Genomic DNA, 17,044 nt, shown 5'->3' with positions numbered 1-17,044 from the left:
ATGCGCACCTCACTGCATAACGCACAGCATACTCTATGCATAGAATTATATATGAAAACGCACAGAGAAATTGCCCACCAGTATGGCGCATTCAAGATTTTTCTGACGTCAGGTGAAATGGATCAATAGGGTCCACGGTTCGGGAAAGGTTCACAGTTGGAAAACGTGTATAAAACCAATGGGAGTTGTTGTAAAAAAGGTTAGAGTACTACAAAAGAGGGACAATAGGAGGTTCATGGTTGCAGGCATATACAAGCGAGGGTGTGTGCACATGAGATTTGCAATAATAAAATGCAAGCGAAAATTTTCTAGTCTTTAAATGCCTCTACTAAAAAGAACGTTTGTTGAAATGTTGAAAGAAAAAAAAACAGTCATCAGACAAACATGCACCTGTACATCTCAGTATCCGCTCTGAAAGTCAATCAATTTTATCTTGTTGAGGGAGAAAGAAAAAAAAAAGAGAAAGGGGAAGAATAGAAAAGGGAAAATCAGCTGAGGTAGTATTTCTCACGCCTCGGCACAACGCCAAACTCTACCGGTTAAGAAGAATTGGGTGCGCATGTGTAGAGGTGCTACAAACGGCCGTCACACTGAGCTAATGTGAGACTATGACGAGCATTGTCTGTCATCGTCTCATAGTTAGGAAACTACTGGAGGGGAAACACCCCCCCCCCCCATTGCTGATTGTAGTAAGGTGTGCATATTTCATGGTTATAACTGTCATAGGCACTGACTCATCAGATTAGATGCTTGAATGTTGACATGGGAATTATGCGGTTAGAGTCGGACCTCGTCGTCGTGTGTTGGGAATAAAGTGTTCACTTCACTTCAGGCGAGTACTTGAAAAGGGTTGAGGCACCATGAGGTATCATGCAGTTAAAGTCAAACCTCACCATGTGTTATGAAAAAAAAAACGGTTGGTTGGGAAAACCTCACTTTCTTTGAGTACTTGTATAGGGTTGAGGCATCATCCAGGTATCAACAAACTGTTGCAAAACCTCACGTTATCTGAATATTAGTATGGGGTTGAGGTATCATGAGGTAGGATGCAGTTAAAGTCAAACCTCTTTGTGTGTTGGGAATAAAATGTTCTAACACCTCACTCTCTGTGAGTACTTGTATAAGTTCATGAAAATTGAGGTATCGTGTGTTGTGAACAAACCTCACGTTATCCGAGTACTTGAATATACGTAGAGTTGAGACATTTTGAGGTATTGTGCTGAAGAGTCAAACCTCATCGTGTGTTGGGAAGAAAGTGTTGCAAGTACTTGTATAAGTAGAGGCATCATAAGGTTTCATTCGATAAAGTAAATATTCGTTAAATTTGGTGAATGTTGAAACACCTCGTCTTCTGTGAATACAAGGCTTACATGTAGGCACCACAAGCTATCTTGCTATAGTCTTCAAGGCAGTGGACACTATTGGTAATTACTCAAAATAATTATTAGCATAAAACCTTACTTGGTGACGAGTATAATGGGGAGAGGTTCATGGTATAAAACATTGTGAGAAACGGCACCCTCTGATGTGCCGTAGTTTTTGAGAAAGAAGTAATTTTCCATGAATTTGATTTCGAGACCTCAGATATTAGAACTTGAGGTCTCGAAATCAACCATCTAAACGCACCCAACTTCGTGTGACAAGGGTGTTTTTTCTTTCATTATCTCGCAACTTCGGCAACCGATTGAGCTCAAATTTTCACAGGTTTGTTATTTTATGCATATGTTGTGATACACCAACTGTGAAGGCTAGTCTTAGACAATTACCAATAGTGTCCACTGCCTTTAAAACTTGTCATGTGTGGTGACAACAGCTAACTTTATGTGATTCAGTTATCACAACCTTTGATTTGCAAATGATTTTATGTTGAGCAAACTTTCTGTCGAGATGTTTTATGCTATTGGTCCAAAAAAAAGAGTTTTAAGGCAAAGAAAGTCATGTTCATGTCTGGACTTGATTACATAATGTGCTGTAAAGGAAGTAAATCTAAGCAATATTTTTTAGTTTTATGTAAAAGTTGGTTGCCGGGGGGGGGGGACGACACCAGTTGGTGCTCTTGGACTCAGCTTTGACCTTTGACATTTGAATGTAACTTGATCTACACATTTGAATCATTGATTTGTACAGTTCTTATTGTGTTTACTATTTGTACAGCCGTATACCTCAATCAGAGTGACTTCAACATGTTCAATGTAAATAAAAAATGAAAGTCATAAAAAAAAACAGTTTGCCTTCAAGAATTGTATTTTATTTTTGCGTTTCTGAGTCTCAAGTGGAACAAATTAAATCTGAATTATCCTCTATAACCATACATTTTTTATATAGAAGCTTTCTCCAGAAGACAATCGGAGCACAATCGAAACGTCGAGTTGAAACCAACGGTTCTTTTCAAGACCACCCCAACTCATTAGAGATAGTCATTACATGGCGTTACCGCAAACCTTTCTATATCGTATTTCCACCATGCAAAGTTTCAAATCCTACATACATTTTTAAGAAACAATTTCACAATTTCAGACTCTGCATTTAAAGCCAGCTCAGAGCCTTTGATCTACAGATTTGTCCGTGTTTGTTGTCTCTCTCACTCACAACACCTGGGGGAATCATTCTCAAATGATGGTCCTCTTCTTTGGAACAAACTTCCTCAAAACATTGGCAACATATCTTCTGTGAGTAGTTTAAAGGAAACTTTTTAAGCGTTGTTCACTTAAGCCCATAACACGTGTTCTGTTGCTATGTATACATACATGTAGTTAATTTCTTCAGTTTCGTATTTCCAGTTAACTGCGCCATGAGCATCTTTTTGATGGATACCGGCGCATTATAACTATTCATATTATTTTATTATTCTTATATTATTAATTTCAACAAGCTGGATTCGAATGGATTCGATGGATGCATAATTTTAGGGTGATGAGTTGTCAAACCGAATAAACCTGGCTTTTTGGGTTCTTTGGTAACCTTAGACCTTTTCGCAAATACCATTGCGCAAGCGCAAACTGTTGAATGAGGTGCATGCTGGTCTAGCTAGTAATCGAATTTGATAGCTAGCTAGACCAGCTTGCACCTCATTACACGTCTATTGTGTGCGTACCAAGTATTTGCGATAAGGACTATGTGACAGGCCCTCAAAATAACCCACAACACCCGTAGCAAAATCAGTGGTACACTGTGCTGAAGTGGTACCCTCTGCAAAGTTCAAACACAAATTTACATTTTCCTCATAATAATAATAACAATAATAACCAGTTTTTATATAGCACTTTTCACACCCAAAGGGCGTCCCAAAGCGCTTCACATTATTACCCCTGGTCACTGGGCCTTAAATAACTGCTAAAACCATCTCAGCTCCCTGGTGGGGAGTATACAGCCTGTGCAACATTAATATGCGCTACTCGGATAAATAAATTACAAGAACCATCTCTGCCCTCACAGGTACCCATTTACCCCTGGGTGGAGAGAAGCAATTATAGTTAAGTGTCTTGCTCAAGGACACAAGTGTCACGACCTGGATTCGAACCCACACTCTGCTTAACAGAAGCACCAAGGCTTGAGTTTGGTGCTCTTATCCGCTCGGCCACGACGCCCTCATAGACCTTCCCCCTTACCAGAGGATAATTGCATTGCCCTTCAAGAACGAAGTTCAAGGTTTGATGAGCCATCAAGTCATCTGCACTATAAGGAAAACAAACATGACAAACGCCTAATCCAACCTAGCGCCAGTGATATTTAAAAAAAAAAATACAATCTTCCAACAAGCAAAGCCTCAATCTGTCATAAGTTGAAATCTCTATCTATGAAAAGTTCTCCGTCCGTAAACAAAAAACAAAAAGAGAGCTTTGTCTCGTTTGAAAAGATAACTAAATCAAAGCCGACTCCTGAAATAATTTAATTAGTTACTTTTGTCTTCACATAATTGAACGATAACTTCCAAAGCTTCATTAGCTTTGATCTGACTACATCCTCTGATAGTAAAGCATGTAAGCCTTCTGCGAGAACACTTCCTTCCTAGTTGATGCGTAGACGCTCTCATCGGAGACGCACAGCCAGTTGTCACTGAGGAGTTCCGTGCCAGTAGAGGGCGCTCTTCTGAATGTTAGGAAGTGTCCGGAGTACGCGTCTCCCTGGTGGACGACTGCCGAGGCGAGTCTGTATATTGAGTCAGCTGATCTCCAGCTTTAAGGAAAATATATATAGAGACAGTTTCACTTTGAAGTTTAAATTGTCATTTGCAAGTCAACAATGCCAACAAATCCAATTCAAGTAAATGGTTCCTTCTGCACATTTGTTCTAGTCCTATTTGACTCTCGTCCTGTTGGACTGGCGACCGCACTTGACATTTTTATGTACAATCCCAAGTGACCACCATAATCAGAGTTTTTTACAGTTCAGGTGTTGAGTTAATTATGGTGTTTGATTTTGTTAAGAGCAGGGAAAGATCCTTGTACTCACTTCAAGGAGCTTTGGGTACGTGTTCAGAAAAAACATTATTTTTAGATTTTGTAACTTGTTACCCTTGGCCTGAGACTCCACCCTCCATCCTCTCCAGTCTCGTTGTTCCGTCCTCCGCAACAGGAAACCCAGGTGCCTGCTGGGATATTCTGGGTGACAACTGAGGTACTGAAACGCCGACCGGGGACTTGCTTCCACTCTCTGCCAAGAAGTTGCTTCCAATGAAACCATGACTAGCCTTCCTGCAAGTGCATACAAAAGTTTAATTTTTAAAACCTCTAAGTACAGTGGCCATTGCCGTTTATTATTGTGCATTTCAAGCCGATACTTGATGCCTCCATGCATTGGGTCATTAATTGCTTTTGTGTTCCTGTATGTGTTCTGTGTATTTTTTATTCTCAATATACATGTAAAACCAATTTAATTTTAAAAACCTTTAAGCATGGCCATTGTCGTTTATCATTGTGCATTTCAAGCCCAATACATGGTGCCTCCATGCGTTGGGTCATTGCTTTTGAATTCTTTTATGTATTCTGTGTATATAATGCTTGTTATTATACCGTAAAAAAACCACCAAATACCACCAAACAAGGACCAGTCAAACTTCATTCCAACTGTTCCTACAGGCTTGTTCATCCTCAAGTTCTTTGTAAACCACTTTAAAAAACAGGTCCTGTGCTAAATGAAAATGTTGAAAGAAAACCTTCAAATAAGGATGCCTATTTTAGGACGGTGAAATGTCAAAATGAACAAATTATTTTTGTAACCATGTGATGCCAAGTTAAAGTGTCCCAAATCGACATAATCTTCCACCAGTATGCACAAAATCATCTGTTAAACAGCTCTATGAAATTAGGCTGTTCACCAACAGTTCAAAGGAAAAATTTTCACCAACAGTTCAAAGGAAAGTTATAATATAATTTCCAGAATTAATAAAACGGTCACAATAAACAAATTTCCTGTCTAAATATGACAAACTTCCTCCGCCAGCTTAAAAATTAATTTTGTCTTCCACACAGGGGAATTATACTATTAACTACAAACAAAAATACTATTAAAAATAATTCAGAAAAAAAGCAACAGTTCACCCCAACTGTCACAATTTTACACTTCCTGAGATAAACCATGTGGTCTGGACATCTGAAAAACAGTTTTAAAAATGTATAAAGTTGTGAAAAAATGAGAAGGATTTTAAAACAAAACAATGAATAAATGTGGTAGCTACTCGAGGAATGAACATTCACCATTTTCACCTATCTTAAAGTTTTGCAAGAACTGTATAGCTTTAAACAATTAGCATTTTGCTTTCTGTTCGAATCCAAAGTCTGAGTCAAAATAGTCACTTCCGAGTCATTGACCAACAGTGACTCAGGTCAAAGTCAGAGGTATCGAAAAATATGACTTGAAATGTACTTGAGTTACAAATCAAAACACTTAATGTAATCCACAAACAATGTACACGTAGTAGGAGACTGGTTGCAGTGTGAATGAAACGCTGAAGCCGCAACAGTAGTAGCCATTCAAAATGGTACATTCGCTTTTTCAACTAATTTGTAAGAACACATAGTATTTTCAAATAGTATTTTCATATAAATTCAATTTCGCTGTTGGGTCTTAGTCCTCTTTGTTTCGCTCTGTTTGATTGTTAATTTTTGTTTGTTTGTTGCTTTTGTTTTGTATGTGTCAGGCATTTAAAAAAAACATCTGTCTGGCTTCTTTAAATGCCCCCATATTGGTTTGCTCTGCATCCATTACATTATATTTTTTTCATTTAATTTTCATCAATAATAAACTATAGTATTGGCCCCTTATACAGCGCTCAGGTCCGTCAGGCATGAGGCTCATGGCGCTGTACAAGCAAAATATAAATACAACTACATAAGAAAGTACAACATATCTATACAACATTGACATTATAAATTGGCTAACTTAGGCAGAGATACAGGGTATAATCAGTTCAATGAAACAGAATTACAAAGTGAACGGATGAGTTTTGATTGATTTATTTTCTTGAAATGTTCTCGACTTTCTTTGACTTCAAAATAATTGTACTTTATAATTGTTCAATACCTTTTTTTCACCAATTGTTGATTAATTGAAGTCCCAAAGTCCCAGTAAAAATACTCTCGAGTCCAAGTCCAAGACCATCCGGACTCGGTTCAGAATGAAAGTCATAAAAAAATACAACTCAAAATATTCCAAGTACATGTACGAGTCACCAGTCACCAGTCACATCACTATAAATGTAATTCACAAAAACAACCGGCAGTATTCCAATACCTTTGCGGTGGCTGTGGGGACGTCATTGGTTCCTCCTCCGAGAGCAGTCTAAGTAACTTGACTCTACTCTGGGCTGTAGTAGTTTGAGCTGTGTAGTTGACAGCGGTTGTCTGTTTGTAGAGGCTCATGTCCAGGTACTCTGGGAAGATAATGTGCTCTTCACGCCTCGAGGGGAGACCATTCGAAAGCCATGTCACGCGTTGGAGATGGATGCAAAGGCATTGTGGCAGCTAGGAAAAGAAACATTCCGGTGTTTTAAATTAAAATTCCTTTAATTGTATAACTACATGACATCTCTGAGCAAAATTTAGGTCAATGACCCCCTCAAACAACAATCACCACCCCCTATCCATCCTTACTTTTTTGTGGTAAACATTGACACGTCCAACCAAACCATAATTAGTTGCAATTCATGCAATTGGCCTATTTTTCCAAAAAAAAAAAAAAAAAATTAATTTAGGGATACTACATGTAAGTGGAAGAATATGATAATAACAGTTCTTATTACAGTGCAATTCCATAACCAAAATAATTGTTGGGCTTCAAATATTAATGGTATTGGAGAGAGGAAAGGGTGGTGGAACCCACATCCTGATGACTTAGCCACCAGAACTTGAGCCTGGTGCACTTGAACTGTTTGGCAAAGACACACGTGTACATTCCACTTCCAATACATCGTTTTAACGTGAGGTTAGAGAATTGTAACTAGTATTTCCACTCTCATTAAGGACACCCTCTATTGAAAAATGAGTGTGGCACAAAACTCAACTTGACCTACATGCCCCTTTTCAATGTAACTATCCTCAATTCTTCAAACTCCAATAGCATGGTTTGCTTATGTTGGGCTGAACACTGCACTAGTAAACTGATTATGCTTTACATAACATGTACACATATATATGTATGTACATTGGACCAGACATCAGGCCACCAGGAACTTCATCTTTGAGAGGGCAAGGCCATTTTCATTTTGCAAAGGGCACTTTCATTGTAAAATCTGAAAGTCTAAGGGACACTTTTGAAGGGGCTCTAAGGCCGAGGCCAGGGGCAACAGAGGCCATTGCTTTGGTGGCCTCTGCGTACATGTAGTTCCAGGCCAGAGACATTACACGTACGTATAATCAGCATCCACAAGAGTGGGTGTTGAGTTACACGAACATTGATGATAGATTTTGTTACAGAGTGAGGAAGGATTCCAGTGAAATTGCTCAGGGCATAGAAGGTTAAACAGATGTCAAGTAAAAAGTTTCTTTAGGACAGAAAAGAATACCCCACGACTAGACAATGATACCCCGCCCCCCTAATAACAATCACTTCCACCCCAAGCCGCAAGATCTTCAACCTGAAGGATAAATAACCGAGTAATTTCCTCTCGACCAATTAACACTACCTTTCCAAGAGTAAGCTGCTTCCTGAAGATCCGTCGACACTTCAGTGATAAATCCTCATTAGTGATGTCATTAGTGATACTATCTGATGGCGTCAGGGTCGGCGGTCCGTCCGTACCAGGTATCTTACCGAACACGGATTGACTCGGTGTAGGCGTGGCTCCTGAAACGATGATGCTCCGATTGTCTGATGAGGATGCTGATTGGAGAGCTGGAGGGCAGGTCTTTGGAGTTGAATGACATTTGGGTGGAGTAATCTCTGATTCGTCGGCTGGTTGCTGTGACGATCTATTTGCGCTGGAGTCTGCATCATTATGGCTGCGGAAATCGCTTTCCATATCTTGATTTAAACGCTGGTGATCCGTCGGGTGATTACCGTTTACATGTTCACCAGTTGGCATCGACCGATTTGTGGTTGGCACCTGATGGCTAACTCTTATTTCTTGTTTTGATTCCAAGGCTTGCGCAGAATTACGATTCTTGATGTTATCTGATACGTCCTCATGGACGCCATTTGCTAACGCGCATTCTGGCGACAGTTTTGTAACTTCCTGTGTCATTGATTCGTTTGTACAGGAATTATGTAAACTGCTCTTTGGGTTTTCAATTGAAATTTGTCCACCATTAAGATATTGTGGTTTGTCTAAATCTTGCAATGCCCCTTTTTCAACAGATCTTTCTGAATGTAGGTTACTGATTTTCTCGTGTTCACTTACAGCACCCTCCTCCGCACTACCATTAATAGATGGTTCTGATAAGTAGTCCATCTCAGCAACGGAACCACCGTTGTCACAACAACTAGTTGAAGTAAGCTCTGAAACTCCAACCTGTTGAAATGGATTTTGAATATTCAAACCATTATTGATGTTCCCATGGCGATCCTCTAGCCCTGAGCTGCCCGTATCATACCCAGTGCTTGACGTATCGCTAGAAACCTTTTCCGAGGGCGACGTTCTCGCATGCAAATCCTTATCAGAGAGGCTCCTCCCACAAGGCGAAACGACACCACACCCTCGATCACTTGCCGGCCGAGCTATTCCACAATTGATTGGAGCTAATGTGGAAGTAGGCGTTACTTCTATTGAAGAGTGCATCTTGGGTGTGATCATCAAGTTAATTCCTGATAATGCAGGAGTAGTTTCCGAAGTAGCGGACACTACCTCCGAAGTCTGTGTGGTGGTCGGTAAAGTGACTGCTGGTGTCGTCACCGAATTTCGTATTCTTCTTTTGATATCTCTCCTCGATTGTGGTTTCTGAGCCGAGCTTTTTGGCTTCCTATTTGGTGGCTGTTTGGTTCTGCTAGTGAGTTTCTTGGCACATTCAGTACATTGAACATCATGGACTAATTCGGACTGGGTAAACTTGGCTAGGATACTTTCCAGGGACAATGTGCCAAACGCTGACACCGGAAGGGGGACGGTTAGGCAGTCAAAGCTGCTGTATGTCACTGGATTCTAAAAATCGAAAAACAAAACAAAAAAACCAAGTATTTTGAAACCTTTAATTGACAATGAAGAGATGTAAAGATACACTGATATTACTATTATATTTCTTGTAATGGAACCAATGATGACTAATAAGTGAGCTTAATCACTGTAGCTCTCATGCCCGAGGAAACCTGTAAACAAGGGTGCTTACAATGTGAACCAGAAACACTGGGGTCAAAACCTGACACTCTATCACGTTAAGTGTTATGGGTTCTTTTACATGCACTAGCAATCCTAGTTCACCGGGGCTACAGCTTACTGTCCCATCTACTAAAGGACAAAAAAACAATGGTAAAATATCTTGGTCAAGCCATTAGTGCCTTGACCAGTACCCGAACCCACACTTTGCTGATCAGAAACACCAGACCTTTGGTCTGACGCTATAATAACTGCTCGACCATGACACATGAAGTACCTCAAAGCACTAGTGTTCAAAGTAATGCTAGATGGTACATAATTGAATCACAAAAAAATCTGTAAATTTTTATCAAATGTCATCTTAGATGGTTTTGAATGCAAACACAAATCTTAACTCACATCAGAAAAAAACATTTCAACAGTCATTGTCAAAAAGTTTATAAACTGAATGGACTTTCCTATCGTGATCGGAAAATATGATATTCCCTTTGTTACCAATAATCAAACTTCCAATGTGCATGTGTACACACTCCACTTAGAAGAAAACCTCAGTTATAAATGCAGGATGGCTCTTTTATTCACCAAATATTTACAGTTTTACTTACATTCAGACATGCAACTTTTTCAATTGAGGAAATGGCCGATCACACTTAACTTTTTTACAGTGTTTCTCATTTAAAGGCAGTGGCAATATTGGTAATTACTCAAAATAGTTGTTAGAATAAAACCTCACTTGGTAACGAGTAATGGGGAGAGGTTGATAGTATAAAACATTGTGAGAAACAGCTCCCTCTGAAGTGACTTAGTTTTCGAGAAAGAAGTAATTTTCCACGAATTTGATTTCGAGACCTCAAGTTTAAAAATTGAGGTCTCGAAATCAAGCATCTGAAAGCACACAACTTCATTTGACAAAGTTTTTTTTTTAATTTCATTCATATCTAGCAACTTCGACGACCAATTGAGCTCAAATTTTTACAGGTTTGTTATTCGATGCATTTACCACTAGTGTCCACTGTCTTTAACTATGGCACTGTTTTAAAAAGAAAACGAGGAAATCAGCTGAAAAGTAGCATGCCTGTAAATTTGGGTTTGTTTTACAATTGGCAAGCAGCAAGTAAGGACTGAATAATTTTTGCCCAGCTAGGGGGATTCGAAATTACCTTGTGTCCACACACTGTACATGTGAGATGATTGGCTAGCAGTCCCTTGAATGGTGACTCCCCGTCTTTATTGGAAACTTTAGGTAAATCAGCCTCAATGTTAGAATGAAGGTCTGGTTGGGTGAAGACACTCCTGTCAAATCCCTAATCAATAAACAAAATACGATCAAGTAAGAATAAAATATGAGAAGGGTAACTAGTACAAATATTTTTTTATTTATTTATTTATTTATTATTATTTTTTATTTATTTATTTATTTATTTATTTATTTATTTTTTTTTTTGGGGGGAGGGGGGTCGATAGTAAGCTTGAGTTCTTAACAAAAGATATTAACAAAATAGAGAAACCACCCACATTAATGACATTAGGGCTAGATGGCTCAGTTGGTAGAGTGTTAGTGTGGCAGGAGATTCGGTCCCCCCGGAGATTCTGTCCCCCCATACGGCGAATTGTGTACACACTTCTTCTGATACCGCCCTCTTTTGATTCATCTCCCTCAAGCCAATGTTAATTTCCCATGTGGGGGACAGAATCCACTCCCAAACGTGGCGCAAGCAAAACCGTTGCAATGATCACGCCAGGTGAATTGGGGCAACAGATGAATGTCAAACCTGCCTCAATTCTTCAAACCTGTCAATAACATCCAAATGATTTTTGAAGGACAAAGAAAAATTAGGTAAAAATAACATTACAATGGCAACTAACTTGGGAAGGGGCAATCTGAGACCTGCGGTACAGGCTAGGCCTACACGTAGGCAGAGCTCTGCCCCAATTGTTCCGATACCTGATACATTCACACATGTTCCAGTAGTTGTTAAAGCAGTGCAAGCTGTCCACACAGGTACAAGTATCAAAACTGACAAAGCATTTCCATGGGGGAGGGTGCAGTCACTTATCCCAAAATTATTCCAGGAGTCAAATTTCAAATCAAAGCCAATTATGCGTTCCTCGATCTGACTCCAGCCCTGAATATTCCTGGCACCCGCAACAACCTACAGATGTGCCAGCTACGCAAACTGGAACTTGCTAAAGTCCCAGCGGAGGGGGGAAGCCAGGTTTGCTGTTATCGAGCAAAATAATTGCTTGTGGCATCATGCGACCCAGAAAAAGCAATGTGTAAAATAAATGTCTATACGGAACCAGGAAGGGGAAATTGAATACATGTTGTCTTCAATGCTGATTTCTCATTAGATTATCGGACACAAACCCCCGCAAATAAATAATGTGCACAATGTGGATTATTTTTACACCGGCATGTAATGTAAATTATTGCTAGATGTGAATCATACATAGCCTAAGAAAAAAGGGGGAAGAAAATGTTGTAATTTTAGGCATCATGTCGCAATATAGTCGCCAGACCAGACAGCTATTCAGTGCGCGACCTGGCTAACCTGAGAGCTACATGTAGACAGCTTGGAACCAGGTAATAACCAGAGAGGTACGTCTGGCTAGCCAGAGCGCTAGCCGGCTAACCAGAGACTTACCTGGCTAACCTAAGAGCTACATGCAGACAGCTTGGAACCAGGTAATAACCAGAGAGGTACGTCTGGCTAAGCTAGAGCGCTAGCCGGCTAACCAGAGACTTACCTGGCTAACCTGAGAGCTACATGTAGACAGCTTGGAACCAGGTAATAACCATAGAGGTACTGGCTAGCCAGAGCGCTAGCCGGCAAACCAGAGACTTACCTGGCTAACCTAAGAGCTACATGTAGACAGCTTGGAACCAGGTAATAACCAGAGAGGTACGTCTGGCTAGCCAGAGCGCTAGCCGGCTAACCAGAGACTTACCTGGCTAACCTGAGAGCTACATGTAGACAGCTTGGAACCAGGTAATAACCAGAGAGGTACGTCTGGCTAGCCAGAGCGCTAGCCGGCTAACCAGAGACTTACCTGGCTAACCTAAGAGCTACATGTAGACAGCTTGGAACCAGGTAATAACCAGAGAGGTACGTCTGGCTAGCCAGAGCGCTAGCCGGCTAACCAAAGAGTTACCGGCTAACCTGAGAGCAACATGTAGACAGCTTGGAACCAGGTAAAAACCAGAGAGGTACTTGGCTAGCCAGAGCGCTAGCCGGCTAACCAGAGAGTTACCTGGCTAACCTGAAAGCTAGACAGCTTGGACCAGAGAGGTTCCGGCTAACCAGTGAGCTAGCCGGCTAACAGTGGGCTACCTGGCTTACCTGAGAACTATAGACAGCTTAGAACAAGCAAATAACCAGATAGCTAGCGGCTTTCAAAAGAGCTAGCAAGACAGTAATAGCCATCCACCACACAAGTCTATACCACTACAGTCACGCAACCTGACAGCCAGTTTGGCACCAAGACAAAAATAGTAGAACAAAATAGTGCAATACATATGTAAACCTTTTGTGGCATCCAAACGTACACAGGTAGGCCTGATAAAAAATAGTTGAACAAAATAATGCAATACATATATGTAAACCTTTTGTGGCATCCAAACATACACAGGCTAGGCCTGATAAAAAATAGTGGAACAAAATAATGCAATACATATGTAACCTTTTGTGGCATCCAAACATACATAGGCATGATACTTCACGGAGGCAACAGAGGCGATTGCCTCCGTTGCCCCCTTGCCATTGCCTCATGGTGCCCTTGAAATGCTCTAGTAGAAATTTACAATTGCCTCAAAGGGTGCCCTTTACCAAGGAGAACATGCATGGTACTCTTTCCCTTTCAAAAAACGAAGCATACAGACCAGTGTGTGTATGTAGCCATTGATCACACTTTTCAATAAAACCCTAAAGTAAACTTGAGATTATGACATGCACACACAACTCTCAGCCAATGAACGATCTTCCTTAATGACCTCAGTGAAGCTTGTCGAGCTTGTGTCATCATATTTGAAGGTTCCATTGTCTTGAAACAACACAATCCTTGTGTAACGATGCTTTTTATTACTCAACATTCCCACTTGAAGGTAATTAATATGACTTAATTATTTCAACATCTTGGCTGACTACAAAATCAAGCTAGTGGTGTCTACTTGACTTTGATTGAATCGGGATATTAACAGCCTGGTTCAAACTGTACTTCCTGTAAAGGCAAATGCGATATGAATTTTGACGCCACAAATTCGCAATGAATCGCTCGCATCAGTTTCCTTTGAAACATTCGCTGCGAAAACAGCCCTGGACCTCACAATTCGCATCACATTTGTGCTCACAGGAAATACAATGTATAAACCAGGGTTCACAACTTGATTGAGAGCTTTGACTTCCCGTAGGCACAACTTTTACACAGCTCAGAGGAAGAAAACTTAAAAACTTACATTTTGTGAAGATTGTATACGTAGTCTGATTTTTATCATCTTTTCCAGCTTTTAGTTTGTAACTCTTGAATTGTGTGGGAACTATGATAACAAAATTTACACAACCAGTGTATCTTGCCTGCCAGAAAGTCCCTGGAATGTGTACACTGTTGTTGTAAACAATGGATAGTTCTACATGTATACAACATGTACATTACAACAGCATTTTACACCCATCTAACTTGTACATAATTTGTCTCCACTTTCATACGGACTCTAGCCATTAGATGACTGAATCACAAAACTGAATTTGACATTTGACACGTTAGAGCAATTCTTCAATTAGCCTTTTTGAGGTATGGTAGACACTAGGAATGCACTGCTTGGTTTGGGTGTATTCAGACGGATTTTACCCAAACCCAACAGTGGCATAGTATTGTGTTCACCATATCAAAATGGCTTATGGATTTCTTACCGTAAATCTTGATGTATCGCACAGGGGCAATGGGGAAGGAACTGGTTCCTTGTCTTCACCCAAAACAGACAAGAGAAACTGGAACAATTCATGCGCATCCTAAGACAAATGAGAAGGTTGGAAATTAAAAAGGGTAGGTCTTGAATGGTGAAAATCCATTTAAATCTTTTAAAATGAACATCACATCCCCGAGGTTTGCACCTGTCACCATCCTGTCCCGAGTTTCCCAGAATCGAAAGAGCTATGGCATGCGTAACCTTTCATACCGCATAATTTCTCAAGCATGACCACGTCTTGAAAGGAATAAGCGCGCCATTAACAAAGCACACAGGTAGGAAAGCAAAATAGAAAGATACGGCTCAGCAAACACACATGCTGGCTACTGTAGGTTTAAAGGTACTAACTGTGACCATATAACACCATCGAAAAACACCACTTTGAGCCTATGTGTCTCTACCAAAACATCAAAATGCACCCAATGATAAAGGTTGCAGTTTGTCAGTCAATTTCAATCCCATACTCTGTTGTAATGTACTGCATTTAGCAGGGATCTGACCCTGAATGATTGTTTGAGCAATTTCAAACTAAAACTGTTGTTGGATAAAACATGTCTCAATATCATTTTATTTAGTCTGGATGAATACTTGCCTGTTGGTCCCTGTCAGACTTCCAACTACACCCATATAAAGCATGAAGTACTTCATGGGGAGAGTACACCTGGGCACCACTATGGCTTGATGAATAGTCGTTCACAACTAAATACAGAAAAATAACAAATATGACAACTTTTTAAATTGGTTGGTTTTTATTTAAATATCAGAAGATGAGTGAAACACTATTGTTTTCAGAAAAGTCAGTTTGAATTGATGATAATAATAATAGTAAGAATAATGTAATAACTACTTTACAGTTAACATAATATCCATGTTATTACTGTACATGTTTAGTGCCCATGGTCATTGGGCCAATGTAGCAATAGCATTCCTTTTCATCTTTCACAGTTCCCTGGGGAATATACTGCCCCGGTCTGCTGTGTCGCTCAAAGGACCGTCCAACCATAATATCAGGCTCTACCGTATTTGATGATTACCTTCGATAGTTTTTGATAGCTTGTACGCTAGTTCATTGTGTTTTCCTTTAAAGAATCCTCTTCTGAGAGCTCGACTGAGCCACTTTACAAACCCTGGGCATGCTGCCAGACTCTGTAAAATGGTGTTCAAGTAACACGTGTTGCCAAGGTTTTCCAGTCCTGCAACTTTCCCTGTAAAAAAAAGGAAAAAACCTTCATTACTTGTGGCTTGGATTGCTCAAAGAAACACTCTTGCAAGATTTGACTGTCGAAAATAAAGACACAATAAAAATTATTAGCCCTAGAACTCTCTCAAATCCTCCCTTATAATGGTGAAAGCGTTGCAATGATTTATAAAATTGTATGCGTTTCAACTGTTGGTGTTGGTGTATGCATGCATTCTAAAAGGGCAATTTAAGATATAGGCCTTACCGGGTTAATACTTAAACGCATTTATAAAAGTATCCATCCAGATCCAACTTAAACAAATAAAAGACACCATGGAGCTATAAAAAGGAACAGCTCCATGACACTTCAAAGCCTACTTTGCAGTAGTTAATTTTGTAATAATCAATTAATTATTTAACCCCTCGGATAACTTTCCGTATGGCGCCACCACTTTTTCACTCATTTTTACAAAAAGGGATATATCAATCAGGTAAATTAGATACTATATTATTTTATTGCGAATGAAAAAGTGGTGGCGCCATACGGAAACTTTTCCAACCCCTCCTTAATCCATTTCAACCATCGGTAAGATTGTGACTGGACTGAGCGTTTTGATGTTTTAACAGTTGAATGAATGGTGGCTCAATTGAACTATGATAAACATTATGTACAGATGTATGCTTTTAGTTTTACTTAGGTCTTCTTAAATTTATAGCCTGTGGACTCTTGAGATTAAGTTGAGACAGTCACAGGAATATACATACAAAACAAGACAAGACAAGACAAGACAAGTTTTCAATTAAATCATCTATCTATTTACAAAATAAAAAGTTTTTGGTGGAAAACAAATCAGAATCCAAATGCAATTTTTAATAATCAACAAACAATGTTTCAGTCAGCTATGATGTCTTCGTATTGGCCATATTGATAGAAAAATAAAAGTTAATAAAGGGAAAAAGGAAAACAAAATACAGCGCCCCTTACGTTTCGATCCGGATCTCGAGTTGAAACCACGGTCGACATCTGGTCCCCACAGAATGTAGGCAAATGTGACCACAGCAGCAGCACCCGCTCCCAAATAAGGCAGGTACTTCTTCGGAATCACCAGTTTCCATCCTGGATCGACCATGGTCAATTCAAACGTCCAGTAACTGA

General features: G+C 39.8%; 1 protein-coding gene across 1 annotated transcript; it reads right to left on the bottom strand.

Annotated features, from left to right (window-relative positions):
• Positions 1–3,508: 3,508 nt before the first annotated feature.
• On the bottom strand, positions 3,509–17,031 carry LOC117290520. The gene is made up of 9 exons (XM_033771946.1): positions 16,874–17,031; positions 15,743–15,913; positions 15,301–15,407; positions 14,653–14,751; positions 10,906–11,049; positions 8,123–9,574; positions 6,733–6,962; positions 4,515–4,694; positions 3,509–4,176 (listed from the first exon to the last, which is right to left on the bottom strand). Exons 1-9 carry the CDS (start codon positions 17,016–17,018, stop codon positions 3,957–3,959), a joined length of 2,748 nt encoding a protein of 915 aa, XP_033627837.1. The 5' UTR covers positions 17,019–17,031; the 3' UTR covers positions 3,509–3,956.
• Between the last annotated feature and the right edge of the window lie 13 nt (positions 17,032–17,044).

Source organism: Asterias rubens, chromosome 5 (genome assembly GCF_902459465.1).
Source record: "Asterias rubens chromosome 5, eAstRub1.3, whole genome shotgun sequence".
Lineage (NCBI taxonomy): Eukaryota > Metazoa > Echinodermata > Asteroidea > Forcipulatida > Asteriidae > Asterias > Asterias rubens.
The sequence above is the reverse complement of the archived record's forward strand: the minus strand, read 5'-3'. Positions and strand labels throughout refer to the sequence as shown.

What these genes read in the sequence shown, in the direction of transcription:
- LOC117290520 (XM_033771946.1), bottom strand. Translation starts at nt 17,018, where the DNA reads ATGGTCGATCCAGGATGGAAACTGGTGATTCCGAAGAAGTACCTGCCT. An exon ending in GTACAGTGTGTGGACACAAG is followed by an intron (nt 9,575 to 10,905) that starts GTAATTTCGAAT and finishes TTCGATTTTTAG; the next exon opens with AATCCAGTGACATACAGCAG. An exon ending in GGTGGAGTCTCAGGCCAAGG is followed by an intron (nt 4,177 to 4,514) that starts GTAACAAGTTAC and finishes TTTTCCTTAAAG; the next exon opens with CTGGAGATCAGCTGACTCAA.